This window comes from Vigna unguiculata, chromosome 11 (genome assembly GCF_037176805.1).
Source record: "Vigna unguiculata cultivar grain cowpea cultivar isolate G323 ecotype 2 chromosome 11, ASM3717680v1, whole genome shotgun sequence".
Classification (NCBI taxonomy): domain Eukaryota; kingdom Viridiplantae; phylum Streptophyta; class Magnoliopsida; order Fabales; family Fabaceae; genus Vigna; species Vigna unguiculata.
This window is the reverse complement of record NC_140802.1, coordinates 42,899,792-42,925,685: the sequence shown is the minus strand read 5'-3', so window position 1 is coordinate 42,925,685 and position 25,894 is coordinate 42,899,792. Positions and strand designations below refer to the sequence as shown.

General features: G+C 32.0%; 4 protein-coding genes across 5 annotated transcripts; 2 read left to right on the top strand and 2 right to left on the bottom strand.

The window, feature by feature from the left end:
* Positions 1-4,335, top strand: LOC114168483 (PI-PLC X domain-containing protein At5g67130-like). The gene is made up of 9 exons (XM_028053321.2): positions 1-202; positions 365-454; positions 548-670; positions 771-908; positions 2,660-2,758; positions 2,872-3,175; positions 3,286-3,509; positions 3,626-3,712; positions 3,915-4,335. Exons 1-9 carry the CDS (start codon positions 197-199, stop codon positions 4,104-4,106), a joined length of 1,263 nt encoding a protein of 420 aa, XP_027909122.1. The 5' UTR covers positions 1-196; the 3' UTR covers positions 4,107-4,335.
* A 1,927-nt stretch (positions 4,336-6,262) lies between these two features.
* G1 (transmembrane protein G1P-related 1) lies at positions 6,263-7,439 on the bottom strand. Its single transcript, XM_028053575.2, has one exon. The coding sequence runs from the start codon at positions 7,254-7,256 to the stop codon at positions 6,522-6,524; it is 735 nt and encodes a 244-aa protein (XP_027909376.1). The 5' UTR covers positions 7,257-7,439; the 3' UTR covers positions 6,263-6,521.
* Positions 7,440-7,989: 550 nt separating this feature from the next.
* LOC114170106 (zinc transporter ZTP29-like) lies at positions 7,990-12,011 on the top strand. The gene is made up of 12 exons (XM_028055592.2): positions 7,990-8,095; positions 8,444-8,502; positions 9,439-9,531; positions 9,627-9,719; positions 9,815-9,890; positions 9,988-10,043; positions 10,365-10,421; positions 10,612-10,652; positions 10,904-10,971; positions 11,172-11,228; positions 11,314-11,431; positions 11,699-12,011. The coding sequence occupies exons 1-12, from the start codon at positions 8,026-8,028 to the stop codon at positions 11,736-11,738; spliced, it is 828 nt and encodes a 275-aa protein (XP_027911393.1). The 5' UTR covers positions 7,990-8,025; the 3' UTR covers positions 11,739-12,011.
* Positions 12,012-19,241: 7,230 nt separating this feature from the next.
* Positions 19,242-21,832, bottom strand: LOC114168847 (zinc finger protein WIP5-like). Of its 2 annotated transcripts, none has more exons than XM_028053808.2 (2): positions 21,074-21,832; positions 19,242-19,929 (listed from the first exon to the last, which is right to left on the bottom strand). In XM_028053808.2, the coding sequence occupies exons 1-2, from the start codon at positions 21,632-21,634 to the stop codon at positions 19,486-19,488; spliced, it is 1,005 nt and encodes a 334-aa protein (XP_027909609.1). In that variant the 5' UTR covers positions 21,635-21,832; the 3' UTR covers positions 19,242-19,485. The 2 variants fall into 2 exon arrangements, with proteins under 2 accessions (XP_027909609.1, XP_027909611.1); XM_028053810.2 differs by having other exon boundaries at positions 19,242-19,920; positions 21,074-21,827.
* Between the last annotated feature and the right edge of the window lie 4,062 nt (positions 21,833-25,894).

The following is a 25,894-nucleotide window of genomic DNA, read 5'->3' as shown; positions in this document are numbered from 1 at the left end:
ATAAAGGCAACGCAGGAGAATAGAATAGTAAGATAGAGTGTGCACTATACCTAATCGAGTTGTTGTGTAATATCAGAGTTTACCTTGTTAGTTTCCGACCCTCACCTTCCCTCTACCAAATCCACTGTCCTTTTTATTGATGTAAAAACTTTCCTCTTTCAAAAAACAAGTTTCTCTGCTCAAAAACTTTCTCAGAATGAAGGTAACCAAAACTTATATGCCTGCTTTGCTTTCTTACATTAATATTCACATTAAATATTCATATGATTGCCTCATCGTTTTTCTGAATCCTTTCAATTTCGCACATTAATCCATCATTTCCTAGTGTGTATCGAAAATCCATATGATGTTTCATTTTCTGCAGAGGCTACACAGTAGCATTGGAATCCGTGATTTCCGACCGCAGCTTGTGCTAATCGCATTCTGTCTGTTCACCTGTTCGTCTGCCTCCAAGGTCGTTTTTCTAATAAAGGCTGAATTTCTAATTTCTAATAAAAGTACATTAGATTTATTTTTTATGTTGTTGTAACTGAGTCCGAGGTAGCAGATCGGAGAAACTTGCGGGTCGGACAACAAATGCGATGAAGGACTCAGCTGCCAGACATGTGCCGCGAATGGAAATACCCGACCAAGATGTTCGCGGATACAACCTTTGAATCCCAGTTCTAAGGTTAGGGGTCCTTTTCCCAATTTTTCTGTTTCAGAGTTCGAATCAATGTTAATGGTTTTGGGTTTTGAATTTTGGATTTTGGATTTTGGATTCCGTTCAGGTGAATGGATTACCGTTTAACCGGTATTCATGGCTCACAACTCATAATTCTTTTGCTCTTGCCGGAGCTAGATCGGCCACCGGTTCCGTCATTTTAGCACCGATGAACCAAGATGACACTGTTGCTGAACAACTCAAAGTAAGATTCTCTGTCCCTGTTTTTTAATCATAATAATCTGGAAATGGGAATAGGGAATAATAATGTGCAGCCACGGATTAAACAAAACAGAGAATAGCGATTATTTGCTTGCGCTTGCTAATTGCTCAGGGATTGAAACTTGGATTCTATTTAACAGGTATTAAGTTATTGATTAATTAGTAAATTTGGAATATGGCATACGACAACCAAGAAAAAAAATATACTCAGCAATTTTCAGAAGGGTATCTTTTTGGGTTTCGCAATTCTCAAAGGGTGATTGCGTATATATAACTTTTCTATAAATACTTATTAATTAAGAAAATATAAATAATAACCTCAATTTTACATTTTATCTATAAACTATCATCATTTTATGAATTTTATTATTTATGTTTTGTACCTCATATTTTATCCATGGGTTATTAGATTTCTAGTAAACTAATGACGTCTTATAAAAAATAATACAAAGTCAACAAGATTGTTTTGAAAAATTTGACGCCAAAATTATGTTATTAATTTTTTTGGGATGCATCATTAATTGTGAAAATTAAAAAATATTACGGGAAGATACGTAAATAACAAACCTACGTGGCAAAGCTCAGAAATAAATAATAAAAATAAATTTATAAAGTTCGTAAAATTTATGCTGTTAACACTTTTCTTTCAAAAAAAGATAATAATAATAATAATAAGGGTTTTAAATTTATTTGAAGAGGCTTGTTTCTAAAAGTAGTAATCTTAACATTTTTTTTTTAATTTCCTTAAAACCAACAAAAATAAATTGAAAGGAATTTATGCATTTTGCAAGGATTACTAAGCTTCTGGGCATATCGACATGCATTGGGCGGGTTTCATCCCTTTATTGTTTTTGTCTTTGTTTGCATTCGTTTACCATGTGAATCAACATTTTTTAATTGGTATAGTCAGAAGCCAAACGCGCCAGTAGTTGTTGGATAAATTTATCAATTTGTATTCTATAAATTATGAATTTGTATTGTATAAATTATAACTGAAACATCGAATATCTTATTTTTGGATATAAAAAAAATACAATTATCACAGAGCATATATAGAGCTTGCTTTGGGAATTGGTACTCAACCTCCGTTTGTCTATTAGAAAATAAATCACTGTCACTCAGTTTTCCTGCATAAACAAATGGATGCTTAAGTGCTTATTTGCTTATGGCAGTATTGATTTTAACAAATTCAATTTTAAAGTTTTATGTGAACTAATATTAATCTTAATCATATTTTTATTAAATTGTGCAGAATGAATTTTGTAACTTTTAAACACAGTGGCCCTTTTTGTTTGAAAAACATAGATGGCCAGTGTGAATCATGTGCCACTTGCAAAATAATTCAAGCATACACTAGCTGTCTTGTCTTTTTGACTTTTTTTTTTTAAGAAAAAAAAGAGAAAAAGTCTTGGAGGGGTATGCATTTTTTAACAAATAAGTAGTACACTTTAAGTTTAGTTGCTGATGTGATGAATGAATTAATCACATTAGCAATGTAGTATAATCCATTTGAATTATTCGACCGGTTAAATTCAAGATAAAGATCTTGATGAATTTGAGAAAAAAAAATGTGAAAATGTTCCTTTAAATTTAGGGAGGTAGTGTAAAAACAAAGCACTAACATTATTAGAATAGTTTAATGTTTGATGCTTTGATATACGATTATGAATCCTTTGTAATTTTACTCACAATCTCTTTGCTTGTTGACTTTTTTTTTTATTGGATCTACGACAGAACGGCGTGAGAGGATTCATGTTAGATATGTATGATTTCCTGAACGATGTGTGGTTATGTCACTCCGCCCAAGGCACATGTTACAACTTCACTGCATTTGTAAGTGCGTGGAAAGGGACCCTGCTTTGTTCAAATTTATAATGTACGACATAGAAGTTTGGTCGAAAATATTTGTCGTGTTGTAACATTGAAATTTCCATACGAATGTGCAGCAACCTGCCATAAACGTGCTTAAAGACATGCGGTCATTTCTGGATGCAAATCCATCTGAAATTATCACCATCTTCATTGAGGACTACGTCAAATCCTCTCAGGGTCTAACAAACTTGTTCAAAGCTTCGGGGCTGAGCAAGTTCATGTTCCCAGTGTCTCGCATGCCCAAGAACGGTGGAGATTGGCCAACTATTGATGACATGGTTCAGAAGAATCAGCGCCTAGTGGTCTTCACTTCCAAATCAACCAAGGAAGCTTCCGAGGGCATTGCTTATCAGTGGACATACGTTGTAGAAAACCAATGTAAGTTCCCTACCTGTGCCTCTGCATTTTTGTTGGAAACATGTTTTAAAGACACATTTTTTCTGAGTGTTGATTATTAATCATGGTTAACTTATGCGTGGGAATTACAGATGGAGATGGGGGGATGAAAAATGGTTCTTGTCCAAGCCGTGCAGAATCACCTGCGATGAACACGAAGTCTAGATCGTTAGTTTTGGTCAACTATTTTCATTCTGCTCCTAATCGAACTCAAGCCTGTGCTGATAATTCGGCTCCACTGCTTTCCATGATGAAGACTTGTCATGATGCAGCCGACAATCGTTGGCCAAATTTCATTGCTGTTGATTATTACCAGGTAGTTTTACTTGTCTAACTTCTTATCAAATCACTCATCAGTTTAATCATTAATTACTCTCCACTTAGCCTAAAAAACATTCGAAATTTATTGATGATAATAATGATGTTTTAAAGAGGAGTGATGGCGGAGGAGCACCAGAAGCAGTTGATGAAGCAAACGGCCATCTCACTTGTGGGTGTGGCAACATTGCCTATTGCAAGGTTTGGTTTCGATTTTCTTTCACCTCATGTGTAGTGTAGTTACTACTTATTACTCCATTTTTACCTATGTAAAGTAACGAAATTTTGATCCTATATTGCGAAATGTAGAGAGATTAAAGTATTAAACTCTAGCAAAATGTTCATCGGAAACCTTAGCTCTCAAAACTAACCTAGTATTTAACTGTCTATCAATGAAATGCAGGCAAACGCTACGTTTGGCAATTGCGATGTTCCTCCCATTTCTCCACCTCCTCCTGCGTCAGAAACACCCTCCGACAACCAGCAGTCCGAAAATAATAATCATGCAAACAATGCTTATATTGGTAGAACAACCAAGTTCATGCAAACGGTTGTGGTGATTTTGGCTACGATAACTTCGTTGGCATGGTTATAGAAATGTTATTAGTTTTGAGTAGTTTCTTATCATTGAAGATATGCGTGCATGTATGTTGTAAACGTAGTTCAAAATGGTTCGGCCAATTTGATTCCTAGTATTGTATGGAATCTGGGTCATTTTTCATCACACGACACACTTTATGGTTGTCTTCTGACTCGGTTTGTTTGATGATTGACATCCTAAAATACTAATCAAAATCTTGCTCGTGAAAGCACTCCTTCTATAACACTTGTTTCTCAAAGGTCATTAATTTTAAGGTAACTTGCTTTAAGAATATCGTGGTACCCGTCTAACATTTGAAAGGAAACAGTTCCCCTTAGTTTTTCTGTGAAACTCATTAGTTGGTGCAACAGTTCATGTTTTCCTGAATTAGTATTATCAAGAAAAATATATTCAGTCAGTTTTTCAGCTTACTGTTTGAATTTTAAGGTTAAGCTTTATCCTGAATTTCAAAAGTACAGTTTTTTTTTTGGGGTTTTCATCATCTGTGCAAGGAAGTGACTTTCATCGTCCCGTGAATTGCCCATACTATAACGTAAAGTTCATTATAACTTTTTAAACAAAAATTCTTATATTCCATCCGACTTGCATTTTACACTGAGTGCTTAAAAAGAACTTCCAAAAAGTTATGCAGGCTTGCAAAGTAGCAAGCTGTTTGTTGTGGTAGAAACTAGACCGCCCCAACCGATCGACAATGCCCATTATACACACACACATAAGAATTTAAGTCAAATTTAAAAAATATGAAAATTGCCACCCAAAGGATCCATCTTCATTCATTCACTCATTCGTTTGTGTCTGGCAGGCACTTAGCACTTACCACGAGAGCTGGAAATTTTAATTCTACACGTATCACAAGTTAATAATCGTATATAAATTGGAAAAAAAAAATGAAGACTAGACACAGGTAAAGCTTCGTTTTTGTTTATTTTTTCTTTATCACCATTCGACTTTTAGTAAGTGGAGGCAGGGGAGAATAGAAAGACTGTTCGTGTCACATTTTGCGAAAGAAAAAGCAGTGAAATGAAGTGATCACTGATGTAGGCCTAAGTACTGGTGAATATAAGAGTGTAACAGGGACCGTAGTACGATAGTAGCTCCATTAGACTATAAACACCATGGAAGCAAAGATACAGAACAGGACTAGACTAGACACCAAAACGTGGATGCAGCAAATTTATTAAATAATAAGTAACTTCTATGTTACATGAAAATTGATATACTATTAACTAAAACCACAGATGCTAAAATAAAATACAGATATCAGTGTTCTGCAAGTTAGCATTACTCAGTATAGATGCAATTAATGCCATTATTTATCTAATCATTGCGGCATCCCATTTTTTATTTGTATGGATGTTTAGAAATTATAAAAAGAAACAAGATAGAGGCGTCCAAAGGTAAAGAAAAAGTATCAGTGAAATATCAATGCTTCTTAGATACATACACTGCATATGGTCCATTGCAGAACTATTCAAAGCCAAATGCAATGCTAAGGTTGCCCAGTTACCCTATTGCTTTAAGGTTGCCCAGTTCTTCATTCATGATCTATTGCTTTAAGGCCCTAATTCTCGTTTTTATCATTGTAGACATAATGAGGGCAAGATGGAAAATGAAAATAACAAGGAAGTACATATCAAAGTTGTATCGGATGTTTTGAAATTTGAATACTTAACCATGGCTACATCTTTTAACATTGCACCCCTCTTATCTCTGAATACAAAGAAGGTTAATCTTCTGGATCCTAAAACCTCTTACACGCTAAGACCAGCAAAAACGAACTCAGGCCTATGTCCATAAATAAACTATGTCACAGCACAAAATTTACTAAGGTTAAGCACTTAAGCCCCAAGTGGAATTCAAATTTTTAAATGGCAATAGGTTAAAATCATCAAATTTAGTTCAAGATCCCAACAATCTTGGCTTATGTAACTAGACACCATTTCCAGGCATTCACATCATGATCCAAAACACTGCACAAACTTCAGCTTAGCAGAATCAGATGCACTTCTGAGACAACTCTAACAATCGGGGAATGAAAGCACAAATCCATTACCAGTGTTAAACCATATCAATCCAAGGGCCCAACTTTAACCCAAACATGTCACCAAATTATACAACCAGCAGTAACTAAAACTATTTTCAGAGCGACGTTTAAAAAGAGCTTCATTGTCATTTGGCTAAACATTTATTGAGAAATATAATCGCACAATAATGCATTACAACAACAGGAAACAATTGCCTCATGTAATAAACAATCAATCAAAATTCCTCTGTTTAATCCGTATTCCTTCCTAATTATTACTCTATAAAAATTCTCATCCTATAGTTAAATAATCCATCCACATCCCTAAAAAATGACGACACTCTATCTGTAATTTCAAAAATTGATCAATACCGTGAATATCCTATCTAGGTGGTCTTGGGTGCCTCCGCCGCTACGCCGGCAGCGGCAGCTTCTTCAATAATCTTCTTATTCTTCTCAATAGCAGCGGCAACTTCTTTCGGCATATACTTCTCATCGTGCTTAGCGAGAACCTCCGCGGCACAAAAATAACACTCTAATTTCCTCGCCTTCTCGGACACGTTATTCGTCGACACCTCCTTCTTTATCTCCTCCGTGAACGGTTTCACGATCCCTTCCACCACCACGGAATGCCCTTCCCTGAACAAATCCGGCAAGGACCCCTCGTACCGGACCACGATGTCAGTGATCAGATCGGTGATGACGAACTCCACCTCCGGCTTCGACGCCGGGTAAACCACGCTGCCTTCGAGGACCAAGCCTCCCAACCGGAACCGCGCCTTGGAGGGATTGGTCGCGTACTTTTCAAGCGCGTCTGTGGGAGTGATGTAGAACACCAACTGGTCTTGAAAGTTGTTGAGCACGATCACCACGAACCCCGCGAGGCCGCTGAAAGTCAGGGCGTAGGCCCAGAGGCGCCGCGTCTGGAGCTGTCGGGCGCGCGCGCCGATGTCGACCGACTTCCGCGGGCGTGGCGCCGCGCGGCGCGCCGTGGAGAGGAGGCGTTGGGCCGAGAGGAGTGGCGGCGAGGGTTGGAATGGAGGGCGGCGGAGGGAAGAGGGGAGGAGTGAGGCGGTGCGAAGGAGATGGGATCTGAATCGCAGGGCCAGTGATGAAGCCATTTGCAGTGGTAAAGTGAAAGAGAGTAGAAAAATTATTGTTGGAATTAGGATTTTTGAATTAGACTAAGCCGCCATGGCTGAAGCTGAAGCGGAACAACGCGATGTAACGGAGAAGTTTCTCGTGCTATTGAATGTGCCCATGAAATGAAAAAGAGGAAAAGAAAGACAAATAGAATCATACTAGAGTGAATAGTCCCTCTGCCCAACTTAATTTAATTTTACAGTAATTACTTCCCTTTTAATTTCTTTTTTAATATGTTTTTTAATATATACAGCGTTCACAATATTGCGGCAGCGCATCAAGAGTGCAGGCCCAGAAGACATGGGCCTCCAAAGCCTTAATTGTAAAGTGGGCTAATATAGGGTATTTCTTTTCAAACCCCACAGATTACTAGAAGTATTTATAAGAAGAAGATATGCAAGATAAGATGTTATTGCATTGTTTTTCAATTCACCACCCCTACTCCATCAAAATTGAAGAAAAGTGAGTAATCTGTGGTGTGAGGGAAGAGTAGAAGAAGAAAGAATTGGGATATTTTGAAGGGAGAGATAAAAAAGTACTTTTCGTGGACCAATGACGCAATTCATCTCTTTCTTAATTTATTTGAGTTGCACTTCCTTCCACTATTGGAATACTCAAACCCTCCTCCAACACCTTTCATTAAAATAAAAATAATATAATAATAAATACCATGAATGTATAAATATACTGCTCTCTCCCCCTTCATTTCACCATCAATTAATCTTCCTTATTATTATTATTACTATCATGTTCATGGATTCTCAAGTGTTGCTAGGTGTTGCACTTTCATCTGTGGGTGGTTTCAGCACTTCCATCGGTGCTGCCTCTTTTCTCTCGACTTTCATTCATCATTCCATCACCCTCTTATCATATTTTTCAAAATATACGAACCCATGTTTTTAATTTATGAAGGCCTGAGTTTATAAACCTAATTCAAGATCGTGTTTTTATTTGGATATATGTTTTCAATGCAATCCCCTCTATATTTGTAGTTAAAATTTGAAGAAACAAAAATATTTGTAACTTTTCTGAGTTGTAGATTTTGACAAACTTAAAAGCATTGCATGTATAATGTATTAGGTTGGTTACGCTACTGCGTTTAAACACTTAAGTAAAATGTCCAAAAATATATTCATTGTTATTGTGAGTTTTGTATATGGAACAGGTGCACTTTTCGTAATCCTTAGTAAAGCTCCAAGTTTGAAGGTGCTTGGACTGTTGCAGGTGAATTTTGTCGTTCCAACTCGAAAACTTTGTTTTATCTGTTTTGAAATTCCATATGTTTTGAAGGATAAAACAGATAAATTTATTAAGATATATTTTGGCTTTTTTTTTTTCAAATTCTCACTAGTCAAATTAGATAAAAAAGACAAATCTTTAACATAAAACTTTAAAGTTTAATATACATTTTTTTTATATAACTTTCAATATAAAATCTTATTTAGTTTAGTTTATTTCTAAAAAAAGGAAAGATCTAGAGAAAGAAAAAAAAAGTATAGAAATTGAGGATTGAAAAGATAAAACATCACAAAAATAGAGAAAAATTTGATGACTTAGATGTTTCTTATAAGAATGTATATGAAAATAATTAGTATGCTTTGCAAAAGATATCAATTATCATTTTAATATTTATGTTTTTTATAATAAAATAAACATATTAACTTTTATTTTAAGTATATTTTCAAAAATGAATTTATATTTTGAATTGTTTTTAAAATTTACTTTACAAAGTACTTTTTAAATATATGAATATACATAAAAAGTTTATTATATATATATATATATATATATATATATATATATATATATATATATATTTATATATATCCCTCAGGTTCAATGTACACTTTATCTCTCAAGTGGTTCTCATATTATTGAGATTTTTTTTATTAGGATAGATCAAGGAGATATACCATTTTTGAGTTGAGTTATCTTATTTTCAACATAAAACTTTAAAGACTTGTTCATAGAATTTTCCTTTCTTATGTATTTTACTCAACATTCTTATTGATAATGCATGTGCTACTTTCATTTAAAGTTGAAAAATAATAGCAAAACTCAAAGCTGTGTGATTTATAAACTGTTTGATGAAGTCTATAATTGAAATTGGTTGATTTGCATGGTGAAGCATAGTAACTAAAAGCATTTGATTCCATGAAGGGTTTTGCTGCTGGTTTGATGCTGAGTATATCATTCTTTGATCTCACTCATAATGCCTTGAACTCACTTGGCTTCCTAAGAGGGAACCTTTGGGTATGTTCTTCTCTCCTCTTCCATCATAATTCGATTAATCTACAATGTTCCTTCAAACTTTTTCTCACCATAAATTTTCACTTCTTTTTCTCTAGTTCTTTGCTGGTGTCATATTCTTTGCTGTTGTTGCCAAATTCATACCAGAACCAGAACCTGCTCCTCCCATTTCAAATGAGAAGCGCACGAAGGTTTGAATGAACTTTTAAAAATGGCATTGGGGTTGCTAAGTTATTTTCCACAGATAAAAATACTAATAATGAATGTGTAACACTCTTGAAAATAGAAACATGAAGGAGACAAAGGCATTATGAAAAGGCGTCGCCGTCAAGTTTTACTCAGTGGTGTTATCACAGCCATAGGTACACTTTCCATTAGGGAGTGGAACAAATTTTAATTTTGCTTCTCATCATATAAGTTAAGTTGATTTCTAGCTTTTCATTTTCATTTTACCTACAGGTATAAGTCTGCATAATTTTCCAGAAGGAATGGCAGTATACCTTGGATCCATGAAGGTGATACAAATGTTTGAAATTTTCATCAAGGATCCTACTTTTGGACCAAAGATAACCTACATTTTGTAAATTTAATATACAAATAGATACAAATTTTGATGTAAAAATAAATTTTTGTTTATTTGAGATAGACTTAAAGATATATTGAATTCATGTCGTACCATTTACAAATATCTAATTTTTCTGGCCAAGTATTACTATATATATATATATATATATATATATATATATATATATATATATATATATATATATATATATTAGTATATGAATGATAGTTAATTTCACTTCAATTTTGATGATTGTGTCTTCTTTTAACAGGGAGTTCGTGTTGGTCTTAACCTTGCCCTGGCCATTGCACTGCACAACATCCCAGAGGTATGAATTTTTGTCATGTGACTATATGCTATAATTGATGGGTCTAGGAAATAATTCATGGGAAAAAAAATGAAACTTTAATCTTACTCATATAAAAAGTTGATATCTCTCTCAATGTTATAGTTTATTTTTGTAGTATCATTTGCGTTTCACATAAACAATTATTTATGACAGTCTTCTATTTTTTCAGGGTGTTGCTGTTGCACTTCCCGTGTATTTTGCGACAGAAAGGTAAGAACCTTCGTGGATTCTGTATACTCTATTGTAAAAGTTTATTGTTGATTTCGTAAGAGTATTGAATACGAATCAGATGCTTAAGATGTTCCATACACACGATGTCATTAACAAAGCGTTATTCTTTCTTTTGTTATACAACAATTTATTGATCATAAAACCTCTGTTGTTTATTATGTTTGTGTGTTTCACCAATAACTGGAAATTTGAATGATAACTTTCTGTATTCATTTGTGAATGTGTGGTAGTAAATGGGAGGCATTCAAATTGGCATCACTATCCGGCTTTGCTGAGCCACTGGGTGTGGTAATTGTAGGTAAATGATGTGCTTTCTTTGCTTCGCATCATACAAATAATTAGGCATAATTAACATTGGATCCCTTTTTCTCTCAAATCCAGAGTTTTGTTTAATGGTTTTCTTGCAAAGATATATATTTAACACTCTTGAAGTTATACATGTGTGCGAGTTAATAATTTTGAACTTAGTGCGATGATTTTTTTCTTCCTTCTCTGTAGCCTGTTTATTCCCTACCAGCCTAAATCCTGAGATTCTTGAGGGTATTCTTGGAGCAGGTTAGCACAAACACGATTTCTAGAATTTGTTTGTGGGAACTTTTGTATGAATATTTTCTGATGACGGTTCTAATTTGATTAACAGTTGGTGGAGTCATGGCTTTTCTAACCCTTCACGAAATGATACCACTGGCTTTTGAGTATGCAGGACAAAAACAATCTGTTAAGGCCGTCTTTTGTGGCATGGCTTTCATGTCTGCAAGGTACTTGAAAAAACGTCTGAAAGACATGCTGCATTTAGTTTCTATTGTAACTGTTTTAATGCAAACTAAGGTGACAACAAAAGTAAGTGTGATTTTCAATTTCACAACACCACTTTTCTCATTTAGTGGACAACATCTGAGGAATATTCTCTAACAAACATTTAAGAAATAGTTAAATGGTTACAATCTATCATAATAGTTTCACAGTATTTTACCACATTTTATGTGAACAAGAGTTGATAACATAGAGTATTGCTGGCTGTGCAGCTTGTATTTTCTACGTATGAGCTTACCAGAGGACATGTAACTGGGAACAATCTCTTTCTTTTCTTAATGAGTTGCATTTCAGAGTATCATTATTCACTGTCTTCTTGCTGCTGTAATCAGCAAGATGGCTTCTGAGACGAGACTCGAAAATTTCCAGTAACATTAATGTAGAGCAGGAAGATATAGCAGTTGAACATGAAGCAGGTAGGAGCCATTCATCTGTAATGATGGTTCCCCTCTATAGATATATGTACAAACAAAAGCAACTTGCAATTAATGTTCTTCTGTTATCTTAACTGGTGTTCTTTATTTACTACTAGTTCTTGAACTTATACAACATACCACGTAAATTTCGTTGGACAAAAGTCTCATTTTCTGAAAAAAAATCGTTTCACAACTCACTTTTCTATCTCTACTTTCACATGAATCTCTGTATCTTGACTACATTTCTATTTAGCAGCAAGAACATTATCCTACGATTATGATAGAAAAATTTAGAATGTGATGCACCAGAGTTCGAATTCTTATCAAGAGAGATATCCCTGTGTAGTATGCACAGGTGGTTCCAACAAGTTTGTTCAGAGTGGAAAGAAAAAATAAAGAAAAATCTTTCATATTTTATGTCGTACAGAAAAAAGAAAAGTACTATTTCTTCATCCAGACCCGAAATTAGTTACGAACTTAAAATAAAAAGGGGATATTCATTACTTACAGTGAATAACATTTATAACTCTAAGGGGAGTTTGACAAGACATGTTACAACCCAAAAGCAGCTTTTATAACGAAAAAAAGCTTAATAGAAAGGAAACTATTGTTTTTTTATAATAAAATGAATACTTATTTTCTTTATATGTTTTTTTTAACTTTATATTGTAGTTTTTATAAATTTTTATTTAACTTTTAGTTAATACGATATTTTAGATAACCACGAAAAGCGAGTCTAAAAAGACAAGTTTCACTTACTAGAAGTATAACAAAATTTATTTAAAATTTAAAGAAAATATATAAGTATTTTTCTACTAAAAACATAAAAATATAATATATTTTAAAATTAAAATAAATGCGGATGTTATTTAACATAAATTTAGAAAAAAAAGAGTCTAATTTCTCTTTATTAATATAATTATATATTTATTATCAAATGTGTAATACACATATAACCAACACATTCAAAAAAAATAAAATAAAGAAATATTTCTAAACACTTAAATAATAAATCTACTTTGTATATAGTAACTTACTTCTAGAATTTAATTAAATCAATATACTACAAGAAAATGTATCATTAATGTAACATCCCAATTTCAGCAGCTTAAAACTAATAAAAATAGGGAGTTTCATCATAGTTCCAAAACAGATAATCCAGTGTACCCAATATATTAATACAGTCTTACAAAAGGTATGACTATAAAAATATATCACTTATACACTTAAACTAAACTAATAAACTCTGTACTACTGACCACTGCTAAAGCTCCCACTGGAAACCTCCTCTTCAACACTAACACGATGGCTCTTCATCCTCCAGAAGTGCCTTTGACACTGCAACCACATCTGCTCCCACCGAATAGGTGATCATCGCAAAAGGAAACATACAACACAAGACAAGAACACAAAAAGCAAGGGTAAGCTAATCTGATTAAGGAATCATGCAGTTCAATTATAAACAGAAACCACACAATCTTTCTCATTATCGCCAGAATCATATAGACCACCACAACACATTTACATGACTCTAGACTCAATATCCGGATTATGTAAGCGACATCGGATCTCTTGGTGGCCTGCACCTGCGGTGGTTCCCAAACTCTGCAGAGTTTGGACACAAGGGGTTATCACCCAACCACTCCCAGGGTAAGTCCCATCACCTCTATGGCGGATCGGGTCCATAGACCAGGACCTCCTGCTACTCCCCCCGACGTAATCCATCATACTCTACATGAGTCTTAATGGTTACTAGGAGCGTCAGGATACCAACCAAAACTAAGTCCTTATGTCCTTACATACACTAAAACATTCCTCTTAGAATTTCCCTTGAAATCCTAGTTCAACCACTTCTTCTCATATTCCAACTTCATGCAATTTCACCGCACATATTACCAGTCATAACAATTCATGCATATCATAACTAAGTTCATATTTTAACATTCAAACATAGCTTCATCCACTAGAAACAAAGAAATAACACTCAACTGCAGGGTTTCTCGCCCAAGCTAGAAGGTCTCGCCCAGGCGAAAAGGGCTCTCTCGCTTAGGCGAGTCATTCTCGCCTAAGCGAGGCTCGAAACAGAGAACAACCCAAACTCTGGGCGAATTCTCGCTCAGGCTAAGCTGTCTCGCTTAGACGAGAGTGACTCTCGCTCAAGCGAGACTGGCTCGCCTAGGCGAGATCTCGCGCAGAAATAGGAGATGAATTTCTGGTGTTTTCGCTCAGGCGAGAGCTGCTCGCTTAGGCGAAAATACCAGATTCCCAATCTGTTCTCACATGCAACAGTAAAGAAATCTAGCACAATCCAAGCATACACTCAATTACACAGTTCAAGCACTCATACAACAATCAATCATGCAATTCAAAGTCATCAGAATGATTTCTATACGAAATTCAAGTAAAACAGTTAGCTTCCCTTACCTGTTATCATGTTTAGACAACTTTATAAATGTCAACGCCTTAAAAACGTCAACACCTCTAACTCCACAGGATGCTCTATCTACACATAGAAACATCACAAGAACGATCAGGACATACCGTTATGATCACTGATCAGCAGAGACTCATACTGATGATTAAAACGTTGCATGCAAGCGGAAGAGGGCCTGCATGCAACAGAAAACAGAAAAAGACTAAAATAAAGAGCGAAAACTCAACTTACGCGAACGGAGAAACTGATCGGTCCAATTTGAAGAGTTCGCCGAGAGGATCAATCCTACGGTCTCGGTTCTTCAATCAGACGACCAGAGAGACAAAACCTCTAGAGAGAAGTCAGAGAACTCTAGAAAAGTGGTTTCTAGAGAGATGGTGTGTTTTAAAATAATGAAACTAGTTTATAACAATTCTATTTATACTAAAATCTTTTAATATTAAAATAATCGAGTCTCACTATTTTTAAACCACTATCACTTTTAAAACGCCATTTTCTAGGGTCTTACAATTAACAACTAATTTTAATAATCCAAAGTTATTAATAACTATAATGATTAATTTAAATACCAATTTACAAAATAAAAAAATTATTCCTTACTAAAATAGTCAAAATTATAATTAATCTCTAGATTGGTTTCTAAAATTTATTTACCAAGGTTTTAGGTACAAAAAAAATTGATCACTAAACATTAGCTACCATGATTTTTGTTACCAAAGAAATTAATTTCTAAAGGTGGTCTCTAATTGATTAGTGATCAATTATAATTTTTTATTCATAGTAGTGATTATTTTATTAATCAATCATTTTTTTATTTTATAAATTGTTATCTAAATTGATCATTATAATATCTAACTAGTTTTGGTCACTAAAATTAATTGTTAACGAGAGATGTTCTTGTATTGAGATCAATTTTAAAATTTTCCTTAATTAATAATATATGTTAACAATTGTGGTAATAAAATATTGAATTTTATATGTTTGAATGAGATAATTTATTTATTAAATTAAATTAAATTTTGTTGGACTAAAATAGTTGTTTGGATACGAAAAAAAATGAATTTTACAAAATTTTAAAAGGCATTTCAAAATGGAATTTAAAATTCACTGATCACTCTCTTTTAATACACAAAGAAACATTAAATTTTAAATATTTAATTTTGACAAATATTTAAATAAATTTTAATTTTAAATTTCTATATCTAAAAATAAATATTTTTAAAATGAAAAATTATTCTAAAAGATAAATTCAATTATTTCATCCTTAAAAAAAATAAAATATAAGAAATTTTAATTATTATATCTAAATAAAATAGTTTAAAAAAATAAAGAGAACTCAATCATAATTATTTAAAAAATATCACGCATTGCAATTCCTTAAAATTGTAGAACTCTTTTTATCCAAACAAAATGATATGTTTTATTTATTCTTTACACATATGACTTCGCTATTATTTAGATTTAAAAAGTTTTAAACTATATTAGTTACTTTGAAAGGGTTCCTTTGGCAGTGTACCCCTTTTCTTGCTACCTATCTCATACTAATTCTTTTAAAAAATTGTTTTTAATTATCCCAACAAACTTAATAACTTACATTGTTAACGTAACTTTTTTTATATATATGTTTTTTTTTTCTCAATTGAGTTTTAAGTTGTTAATAAATTTGAGTAGTTAAAATTTTTATATTTTTAAAATTAAGTATATATTTTTTTAATTTTTACTAAATGTCATGATTATTATTTTATTGTGTTATTTTATTTATTTTTATATATTAAAAAATATATGAAATTATGTAATTAATATAAAATAACATTGAGTTGATGTAAAATTACTTTTAATAATAAAGGCAAAGAAAACTAATTTTTGTTTATGTAAAATATAGGTTTTGGTTTTATCAAAATTTGGAGTTATATTTTCAACAAAAGTATGCAGGTTCTCAACAGATTTAGCATACCTAATTAATGACAACAAAGTAATTTTTATGTCTCTTATATCTGGTTTGTGATCCAGTCTTTTTGGGAAAGGTGATGGTTACTGCATATTTGTGTCTCTTGGATATAAATACAAAATAATCCCTTTTCTATATTCTTTTCGCTTTGTTTACCTCTTATAGAATATAATTTTTTTTTGTTTGACAGAAAGAAAATTTAAATGAATTGTAATTATCACCTTGGCTATCTTCTCTCTTTTTTTCTTTTTTTTTTATGAAAAAACAATATTTATGGAAACTGCTATTTCTTGATCGAGAAAAGTTGTTGATTCTGTGTTGGGTTACAAATTTTATCAAAGATAAAAGACACAGGTTCAACTTTAACAGCAACACTTTTTGAACGTTACTTAATATGTGTGATGTGAGTGTCATAATTGCATGAAACTGTGTTTTGAAAAATCCACCAAACAAAGTATATTTCTTTTTGCACGTGTGTGACGATCTAATGCTCCATAGGCATTGCTTTATTTGTATTATTATTATTATTACTGTTTTTTAATGATTGTTATGATCTTTTATACTATTTTAATAATTCATATAAATTGTTAAATAGAAAAATAAATAATTTCATTGTATAGGGTAAATCCAAATGTGTGAGTGATTATGAGGAGTGTGGAGTAAAGTGTATGATAGAAAAGTTGGAAGAAAAGAGAAAAGAGAAAAGAGAAAAACTGTTATATATTAAAGTCTACAATGTTCCATCACATCTTCATTGACAGGTTGGGGATGTTGTGACAGATTGACGTAACACTGGATTCCATTGATACCAAGCAAAGAATCACATAATTAGCCATCGTTTTCATCACCTGTTTTACTGTTACGTTAAATCTACAACTATAGTGCCGCTATACAAAGAAACCCTGTTAACAGTCACACACTGCCATTATTCAACATGTTCAAGTCCAGGGGAAAAACCTTCAAGCACACTTTACCCCAAACAAAACAAAAAATAAACAACAAAAGCAGAACAAGTGGGGACAATCAACGTGGAATCCCGATTTTGTTGGCTCAGGGGAATGGACTCGAGAGACTCCATCATTCAAACTCTGCATCTCTGCAACTTTGAAATGACATCTCCTTCTGCTATACCAAACGTATTATCAATGCATTAATCAACTTTTTTTAATGGTGCTGTGTGATTAAAAACCCTTGGTAGAGAAATGATTAGGGTCAGTCTAAACATAGTATTTGATCTGTCCATCATGAAGGACACAACAAAAGTGGGAGAGCAGCATCATGCGACTCATAAGGCTGAACCATGACAGCTTCTAAAGCTTCCCCGAACCTACTCTTCCAACATATTATTATATTAATTCTCACCACTCTCTCACTAATTCATTAAATCAAACACCTTATATGCAACGTTGCATGCACTTAGGTATAAGAAAAAACTATATCTGCAGCGTAACGTGGATATATGTGTAAGAAGTTTTGTGAGTTTGAGTAGAGTTTCTCAGCAATTTTGCACGAGTGGAAGAGGGAAAAGGGTATGGATTCATGAATATCCGTCACCTCACACTAATCCTTTTCACTGGGGCCCTCATGTTCCTCGCCATTTACACTGCTAACTTTTGTTGCTGGAACAACTACCTACGCCTCATACATACAATGCCTTAATTAATGGTAATTATTAGTGTGCTCATATTCAAGTTCTTTATTCTTTTATACATCTGTTTATACTTTTTGTATTAATTTATTGAAAATATCAAATGTCAAACTAATGACTATTTAGACCTAGGATTCAACATAAAACACAATATCATTGAAATTTGAACAGAAGATCTTACATGATACATTAAAAAAAAAAATTCATTACCAACCAATTTTAATAATAAAAGATTATTAGTTTAGTGACCAATTTATATCACAATTTACAAAATAAAAAATTATTAATTACTAAAATAATCACAAATAAACAATATAATTAGTCGGTAAATTGATCATTAATTAATTAGAGATTATAATTTAGCAACTAATTCATTTGGTAGCAAAAATCTTGATAACTATATTTAGTGACCGATTTCTTTTGGTAGCTAAATTTTAAAAATTAATTATAATTTTTTATTTATAAAAGTGATTATTTTAGTAATCAATCATTTTTTATTTTGTAATTTGATATTTAAATTACTCACTATAGTGACTAAACTTTTAGTTTGGTTATTAATAATGTATTTTTTATAATAATAAAACAAATTTATAATATATAAACTGTCGTACAAATTAGTTTTGTGAAATTAATTTAAAATTATTTTCTTAACAACATCAACTCATTCCAAATAAAGAATTAACTTTATCTCGAATGCAAAGCTCAAACACAATAATTTTATGAATTTTCTTCTTTACACGTTAGACTTGAATTCACACTTAAAATTTCGATATAAACAACATTTTCCTTCACCTTCATGTTTAGAAAATGATAAAAAGAAAGAACGGAATGTAATCATGCATTTCTTTATTAATTAAACCCTTCCCCTCTTTTTATCACATTTATATCTCTTTTATACTTGTATATTCATCTTTACAATCTATCACTTACTACATTTTATCTCTCGTTCTATCTTTAGGTGTCATTTAGAAAAGGTTTTCCCTATCGTTTTTCAAAATACATTCAAGCGATATGTACTTTACTTTCTCATCCATCATTTTTTTTTTTTTTCATTTTCTCTTTCTCTTTCCTTTTTCTATATACTTCACATTTGTCGTTTTTCTTTTATCTTCTATCACATACACACCTTCTTGGAGTGTGCATTTTTATCTATCTCTTTCGCAGATAAGTTTGAAAGTTATACCGATCTAATTAAGGTTAATTGGAAAGCAACGACAAGATTAGAACATATGTGTTGGAACTTGGAAAAATCTCCTCGTACGCCTGTCTTAAATGAACATTCTGTCTGGTATTAGTTAAACCAACGACGTAGAATCCTGGTAGATCATGGATATTGAATCATGTAATACAAATTACTTCTCGTTTATGTTTACAGAGAGATAGAAACTTAAACCAAAACAAAAAATGACACGACAGAAGCATTTGTTACAGTCTGATATGAAATACCAAGACGCAATGAGAGAATTAATAAAGGTGATGAGATATGAGAAACCATCAATAGTTACATAGATTGACATCATCATATAAACTGAGAACTAGAAAAGTTGCATTAATTAATTTTCTTGTTCAATTTCAGAACCTGCTTGATCATCATCTTGGTCAAGGTTCATGCAGTCATTTCCATGAGCCGTGTGTCCATATCCAAAGGCCTTCATATGATCTTTAAGAGACCTTTTGTGCTTGAAATCAGAGCCACAAGAACAATACCAGCGTTTCCCACAGTTCTTCTCATGAGTTCTCCAATCACCCCTCACAGCAAAGGTTTTGCAACATTTTCTGCACACGAAAGGCTTTGTCCCATGCTTTCTCTTGTAATGTGTTTGAAGGGTTCTGAAATCTTTAAGTGGTTTTGCTCTCGGATGGTCGATGTTGTTCTTGCATCCTGGAGCACAGCAATAACATGGAAGCCTTAACATAGCTGTTGGTTGTGTTCCTCTTAGAGACTCTGGTCCCTTTCTATACTGAGATCCATGCCCCCACATATGCATCTGAAAATTCTTGCATCAATCATGTAATAAGAACAAATAGTGAATAGTTGGAAAGGAAACGAACAATAGATATTATGGAAGCCACTGACACACGCATAGAAAAATAAACTATAAAAATACCAGTTTTGACCAAGGAGTGAGAAAAAAACTTGAAACTAGGTCTTTAATTTGTTGCATGTTGTTATGAACAAAATTTAGATTTTGAATTTGAATTACTTGATCATATGTCGGCCAGGTTTTTCAGTAGGAATTTGATGGAGAAAGGAGGCTTGTACAATTATATAAAATAAATAAATAAATAACATGTTAAGTTTATAGTGCTCATTTCTTAGAAAACATTAAATTTGGAATATTTATCAAAGAAGAAAAATTTGTACTTTCTTCTCTCTCTCTCTTTACAAATCTTAATTAACACTCAGACATGCTAACTAGGAACTGCTTCCTTTTGAACAAGTTTTGGAGTTTGTTCATCAACCACGCTCTGTGTGATTAAAGAAATATAGGTGCAAGAGTAGGGCATCCTGTTAAAGAAAAAGTTCGGGAGCCCAGCAAGAGAATATTTGTACAGTTAATTATATTTATATTCATTTTTATGAAACTCAATTGATGTCTTTTCAATTTATGTCTCCCTTGTCGGTGTGTTTTTGTTTTTTGGTATAAACTAAATACACTTAATAAACTTATGCCAGAGAGAGAGAAAAACCTTGTAGATGCAAAAAGGATACAATTGAACCATATATTTGGACACTGATCTTCACAGAAGAAGTGATCTTAACAGAAAAATGGTGATAGATCGAGTAGTTTGAAGGTCAAAGAAACGTAATAAGTTAACTTGGAAAACCCTAACTTATAATGCAAACACACACTCTGGCGGATAAATCTTCCTCCTTAGAGGAATATTTCAGGTGAAAACTTGAAGTGGTACTGTAGATAGAACTAAGAAGAATTCATTTTTTTGGGACAACTTTTCTGAAAACGAGATCTGAGAAAGTAGGGGTATAGGAGAGTAAGAAAAACAGGAAAAAGCTGGGAAAAGGAAAGATATTCTCTTTCTTTCTATAATTCTATTCACAGTTAATTATCCTATCTTGATTATTTTATTATTCTCCTCTATCGAGGGAATTGATGATCAAAATGAGCAAAGGTGACAAACCTGCATGTTGTTGTATCTGTTGAACGTCTTGAAACAAAGAGGGCATGCGAACTGTGTTGGACCAATCAGAATCTGAGCAGAAGTAGGGATCCAATACTGTCCTCTGTTAATTCTATCTGACAGTAGTAACCCCGAAGCATCACTGGTTTTTTCTCCTTTGTCTGAAACCTCTGATGAGTATAGACTTGAAGCTAAATCAGTAGATGCAGCAGTGGTTGGAAGCCCTAAGTGTAAAGCCACAGTCACAGCATCTTCTTCATCTAAGCACTTTGATGATGTACTTGGCTCTTTCTTTTTCTTGTCCACTTCCATGCCACTGAATGAAGATTCAAGATATTCTTCTTCTTCTTCTTCATCTTCTTCTTGTTCTTGTTCTTGTTGTTGATGATGAAGGAAAGGAAAGAGTTTTGTTTGAGGAGAGGTTGTGTAGGTTTGATAATTGGAAGGAAAATATAATGATGGAGTGATGGGAGGAGATGATGAAGAAGGAGAAGAGAGAAGACATGGTGAATTGAGGTCCAACCAAAAGTTAAGGTCATTGGATCTGTAGGAATTGGTCATGATGAGGGGGTGAAAAGAAAAAGGTATATGATCAGCTATAGAAAGGGTTGTGATATTAATTATACACAACTGAGTGCACAGAATAAAGGGAAAGGGTAGTGGAGTGAGAGGATAGAGATGTGCAGAAGATAGTTTCAGATTTTAACAAGCAAAATAGCAACAATGAAAGAGTTAGGTGAAGGGTTCAAGAATTTGAAGAAATTAATTCAATGTTGGTAAAGCAAGACCAATAAAGTTGAGGGAGACAAGAAATCACTTGGTAAAAGAAGGTTCAGATTCAATATAAAATAATTTTAAGGAAAACTATTTGGTTTATCAAAAATATGCAATTATCATTTACCTTTTCATAATGATGCTTCGTTTTAAAACAATAAATGGGAGATGAGTGCCATGCGTTATTTTAATATTTTAAATTAACATTCACCAATATTTCTCTACCAAAATTTTATGACCACAGTATCCTTTCATACTGTGTTCTTGTTACACTGCTTGAAGATAGCTATGATTTTAAATTGGCATAAAAAATTATTATGTTGTCGTTAATAATCAAATAAGAAGTTTGAGAATGTAACCGTGTGTATGATATTAAGCAATTGAAAGAAGTGCTGGTAATTAGTATTTCCGAGGAAGACATAGTTTGTTTGTTTGACATCATCGGGAAAAAAAAAAACTTTAATGGATTTGAAGAAGCATTTGCTTTGGCTTGCACGCTGTGGTCGACCTGGCTCCTCAAAGCACACAGGTTTTGTCTGTCTCCAATACTCTTGCATGCAATTGTTCACTGTTCCATATCAACCATGTCTTCCTCGTTCACAACACTAAAGCAAGCTTTTCCAAATTAGTATTACTATATTAAAAATTAATTAAATGCCCAAGAATCTTTTTTCTTTCAATTTTCTGCACTTATATAGGTAGATTGAATTTATTTTGTATAATTATATTTACATATTCACATCGCATAAAGATACAACAAATTTGCTCACTTTACAAATCGACTTTATATTGTTGAGTTAAATTTGAAGTTCACCTTTTAAGATGGTATCAGAATTATCTAAAATTTATTTTAGTAAAATTTTTTATATATTGAATCTATCATGTCACTGTTATTATGTTGTTATCAAATCATTTATTAATGTATAGTTTCACCCTCAAAATACATATTTCTTAATGCAAATAAAATTTAGAAATTCTACATCGGAAAATTATAATATATAAATACATGCAAATTCATCTTAAATATGGTTTCTAGAAAATTAAGTTAGACTTCCACTTTTTGAAACCTCAAAGGAATAATTTATTTAACCGAAAGATATTGGGTTTGATTTGTATGCATAAAGAAGAAAATTCTGTGGCAAGAGACGCTTGTAGATGTTGTTATAGTTTGGGTTAACATTTTGTTTGGATAACTTGTGCAACAAAAGACCACATCAATGGTTGCCACGTTATTAGTGAAAATTCAATTTTAATCCTAATTAAACATTGAAAGCATATGGCATTATATATTATTGTTTTCTAAAATTGCACCAGCATCTCAGATGACATATTCGTATTTCTACATAATCTTTTACCCTGAAATTTATTTATTTTATATTCAAAATTTGAAACATCAAGTTTTAAATTGTAAAAATACCCTTACAAAAAATATGTATTACTACTTTGAAAGGAAATATAGACTATGGTGGTACTTGATATGATTTCCATCCACCGTCGCGAGGGATAGCCCAAGGATGCAGTATTCTGGGCTTCAAGGCTCAGCCCATCAAACAACTATAGGTATATAGGTATATTGGGTTAAGGCCAGTGGAGCATGGAACTTATTGGATTCAGATTTTATATATATATATAATATTGGTCTTACACATATCTTAAAACAATAATATTATAAATTTTTATTTTTATACAGTGTTTAACTTTGTCTATTCTATCTAAATGTGGAACTTTAACTGATACTTAACCTATTTTTAATAAATTTTGACTGTCTCTCACTTAAATTAGCGCAAAATTAACATAAATCTCATATCAGTACAAAACTAGCACAGAGACTTTATGAGTGCAACTAATGTTGATGCAATTGTCATCAACTAGTTTGAGAGTTATATCATTAATTTTTTATATTACGAAATGATATTTAAGTAAAAGAAAAAACCAAAGTAATCGATTAGATGGCGTTGGTTGCAGACAAAAAGGGGTGTGAAGCGCTTATAAATATAATGAATGATACCTTTTTCTTTCCTCACTTCACTTGCACGCCGGGCTTTTGTATCATTCGCTTCTCAATTATGTTGTGCGTGTTCTCACCGTGATTCCCTCACATGCTGCTCTTTTTCCACTTCTTCATTCTCACAATTATTAATCCTAATAACTAATATAAAAATATTTTTAAATTCTAACTCGAATCTTTTTTAATTTTAATTCAGGTTTAATTATTTATTTTTTGTCTTTTCCAAGCATGGGCGGTTCTTCAATCTTACCATACATCTCTTTAATTTTCTTGCGGTTCGTATTACTTATTTAACGCGTTAATACTTGTTTTTCTAGTTATGTTTCACGGGACAATTCGATTAGTTTTGATCTTTTATCAAAATTTAATTAGTAATTTCCTTCTTTTATTTTTTTTAGGTTTTTATATTTAGCTTTTTTGTTAAATTATAATTACTACGTATTAAAAGTGTGCATGTCAAAATTTGAAAATTTGAATTTATCACTTGTTAAAATATAAATTATCTTTTATTCAGAACCTATCACTGGTCAAGATCATAAAAGTTATGTGATAAAAAATCTCTATCAAGTTCTTTTAAAAGGGAAAATTAATTATTCATCCATACTATCCAAAATCTCTATCAATAGGAATCTAGTGTGTTCAAAGAATATGGACATTCTAATAAATTAATATACGAGACGCAAATTGGCAATGGATTCTTAATATATCGAAATATAACATAATTTTCTTTAGTGGGAGAGATAATACTCATTAAGGATTTTGGTTGAGAAAAGCTACACAAAACCACCCTTTTAAGTATGTTATTGAATTGTAGAGATACAACAGTATTTCAATCTATTGTAATGTATCCATGTATTTATTTAATACTTTTATAAGCATAATAATAATAACGTTGGTAACAGTTGAGTGCACTTTAGCATAAGTAAATTTTTTGTGTTTTAATCATAATTTGGATACTTAAGAATGATAATCCAAACATATTGAGCAGCTGAAATTTTCTTATTCACTTAATTTATCATATTTTCTTGATTAGTTAAGGACCGGCTGCTTTAAGTTTTTTTTTTTTTAATTTATTATATTTTTAAATGATAATAACATTTTTTAGTTGTATGTGCCTGTTTTAGCCTTTTAAAATAATTAGAAGTTGAGAAAAAAAAGTATGATCATAATAATAAAACTACTCCTTGATTTGATATAATTTATCATAAAATGAATTATTATTTTAAAATGATATAACTTAATTGCTATCAATATCACTTCTATTGAAGTCTTCAACAAACTTCTATGACTTTGGAGAAAATGATTATCTAAAAAAAATATCATAACACGTGCTAACTCCCTCCGAGTGTCCATTTTTGTGATGGTCGCTAGGTTTTCCTTGTTTTTTTTTTCTTTAATTTCCAAAAAGATAAAGAGGATAATTGCTTTTGTTAATGTAAGTTATATATATATATATATATATATATATATATATATATATATATATATTAATTTCTAAGTTAAGAATATTATTATTATAAATATTTTAAAATTTATCATATAACTTATAGTAGAGAGAATGATTTATCTTAGTCCATAAGATACGAGAATAAGTTTTTTAATATACTTTTTATAATTTGCTTTTAGTCTTTTTTTTTTTTCTCATACTCTTTTTTATGGTCAGAATTCTTGTTTTTTTTTTATGCTAATTCCCACCAAGTTTGTTACTAACTCTTAAATTCTTTATTTATTAAATTACATTTGTTCACAATTTATATTTGATATAAGTCATATTATTGAAGTAGTTTTAACTCTTAAATTTGTATTTTTTATCACTAAAAGCCTCACTGCTTCTTGTAGGGAATGAGGATTATAATAAAATTATGTGTTTTGCGAAAAAAATGAAAAATATTCATATAAAATTTATAGGTAAATATTCTTTTCGTCTTCAAACAATAATAAAATAAACATGTTTCGTTTCTAAACTAAATTATGAAAATTTTAGTCCATACATCATGTAAAATATTATTTTAAATAAATTATACACATAGAGTATTTTT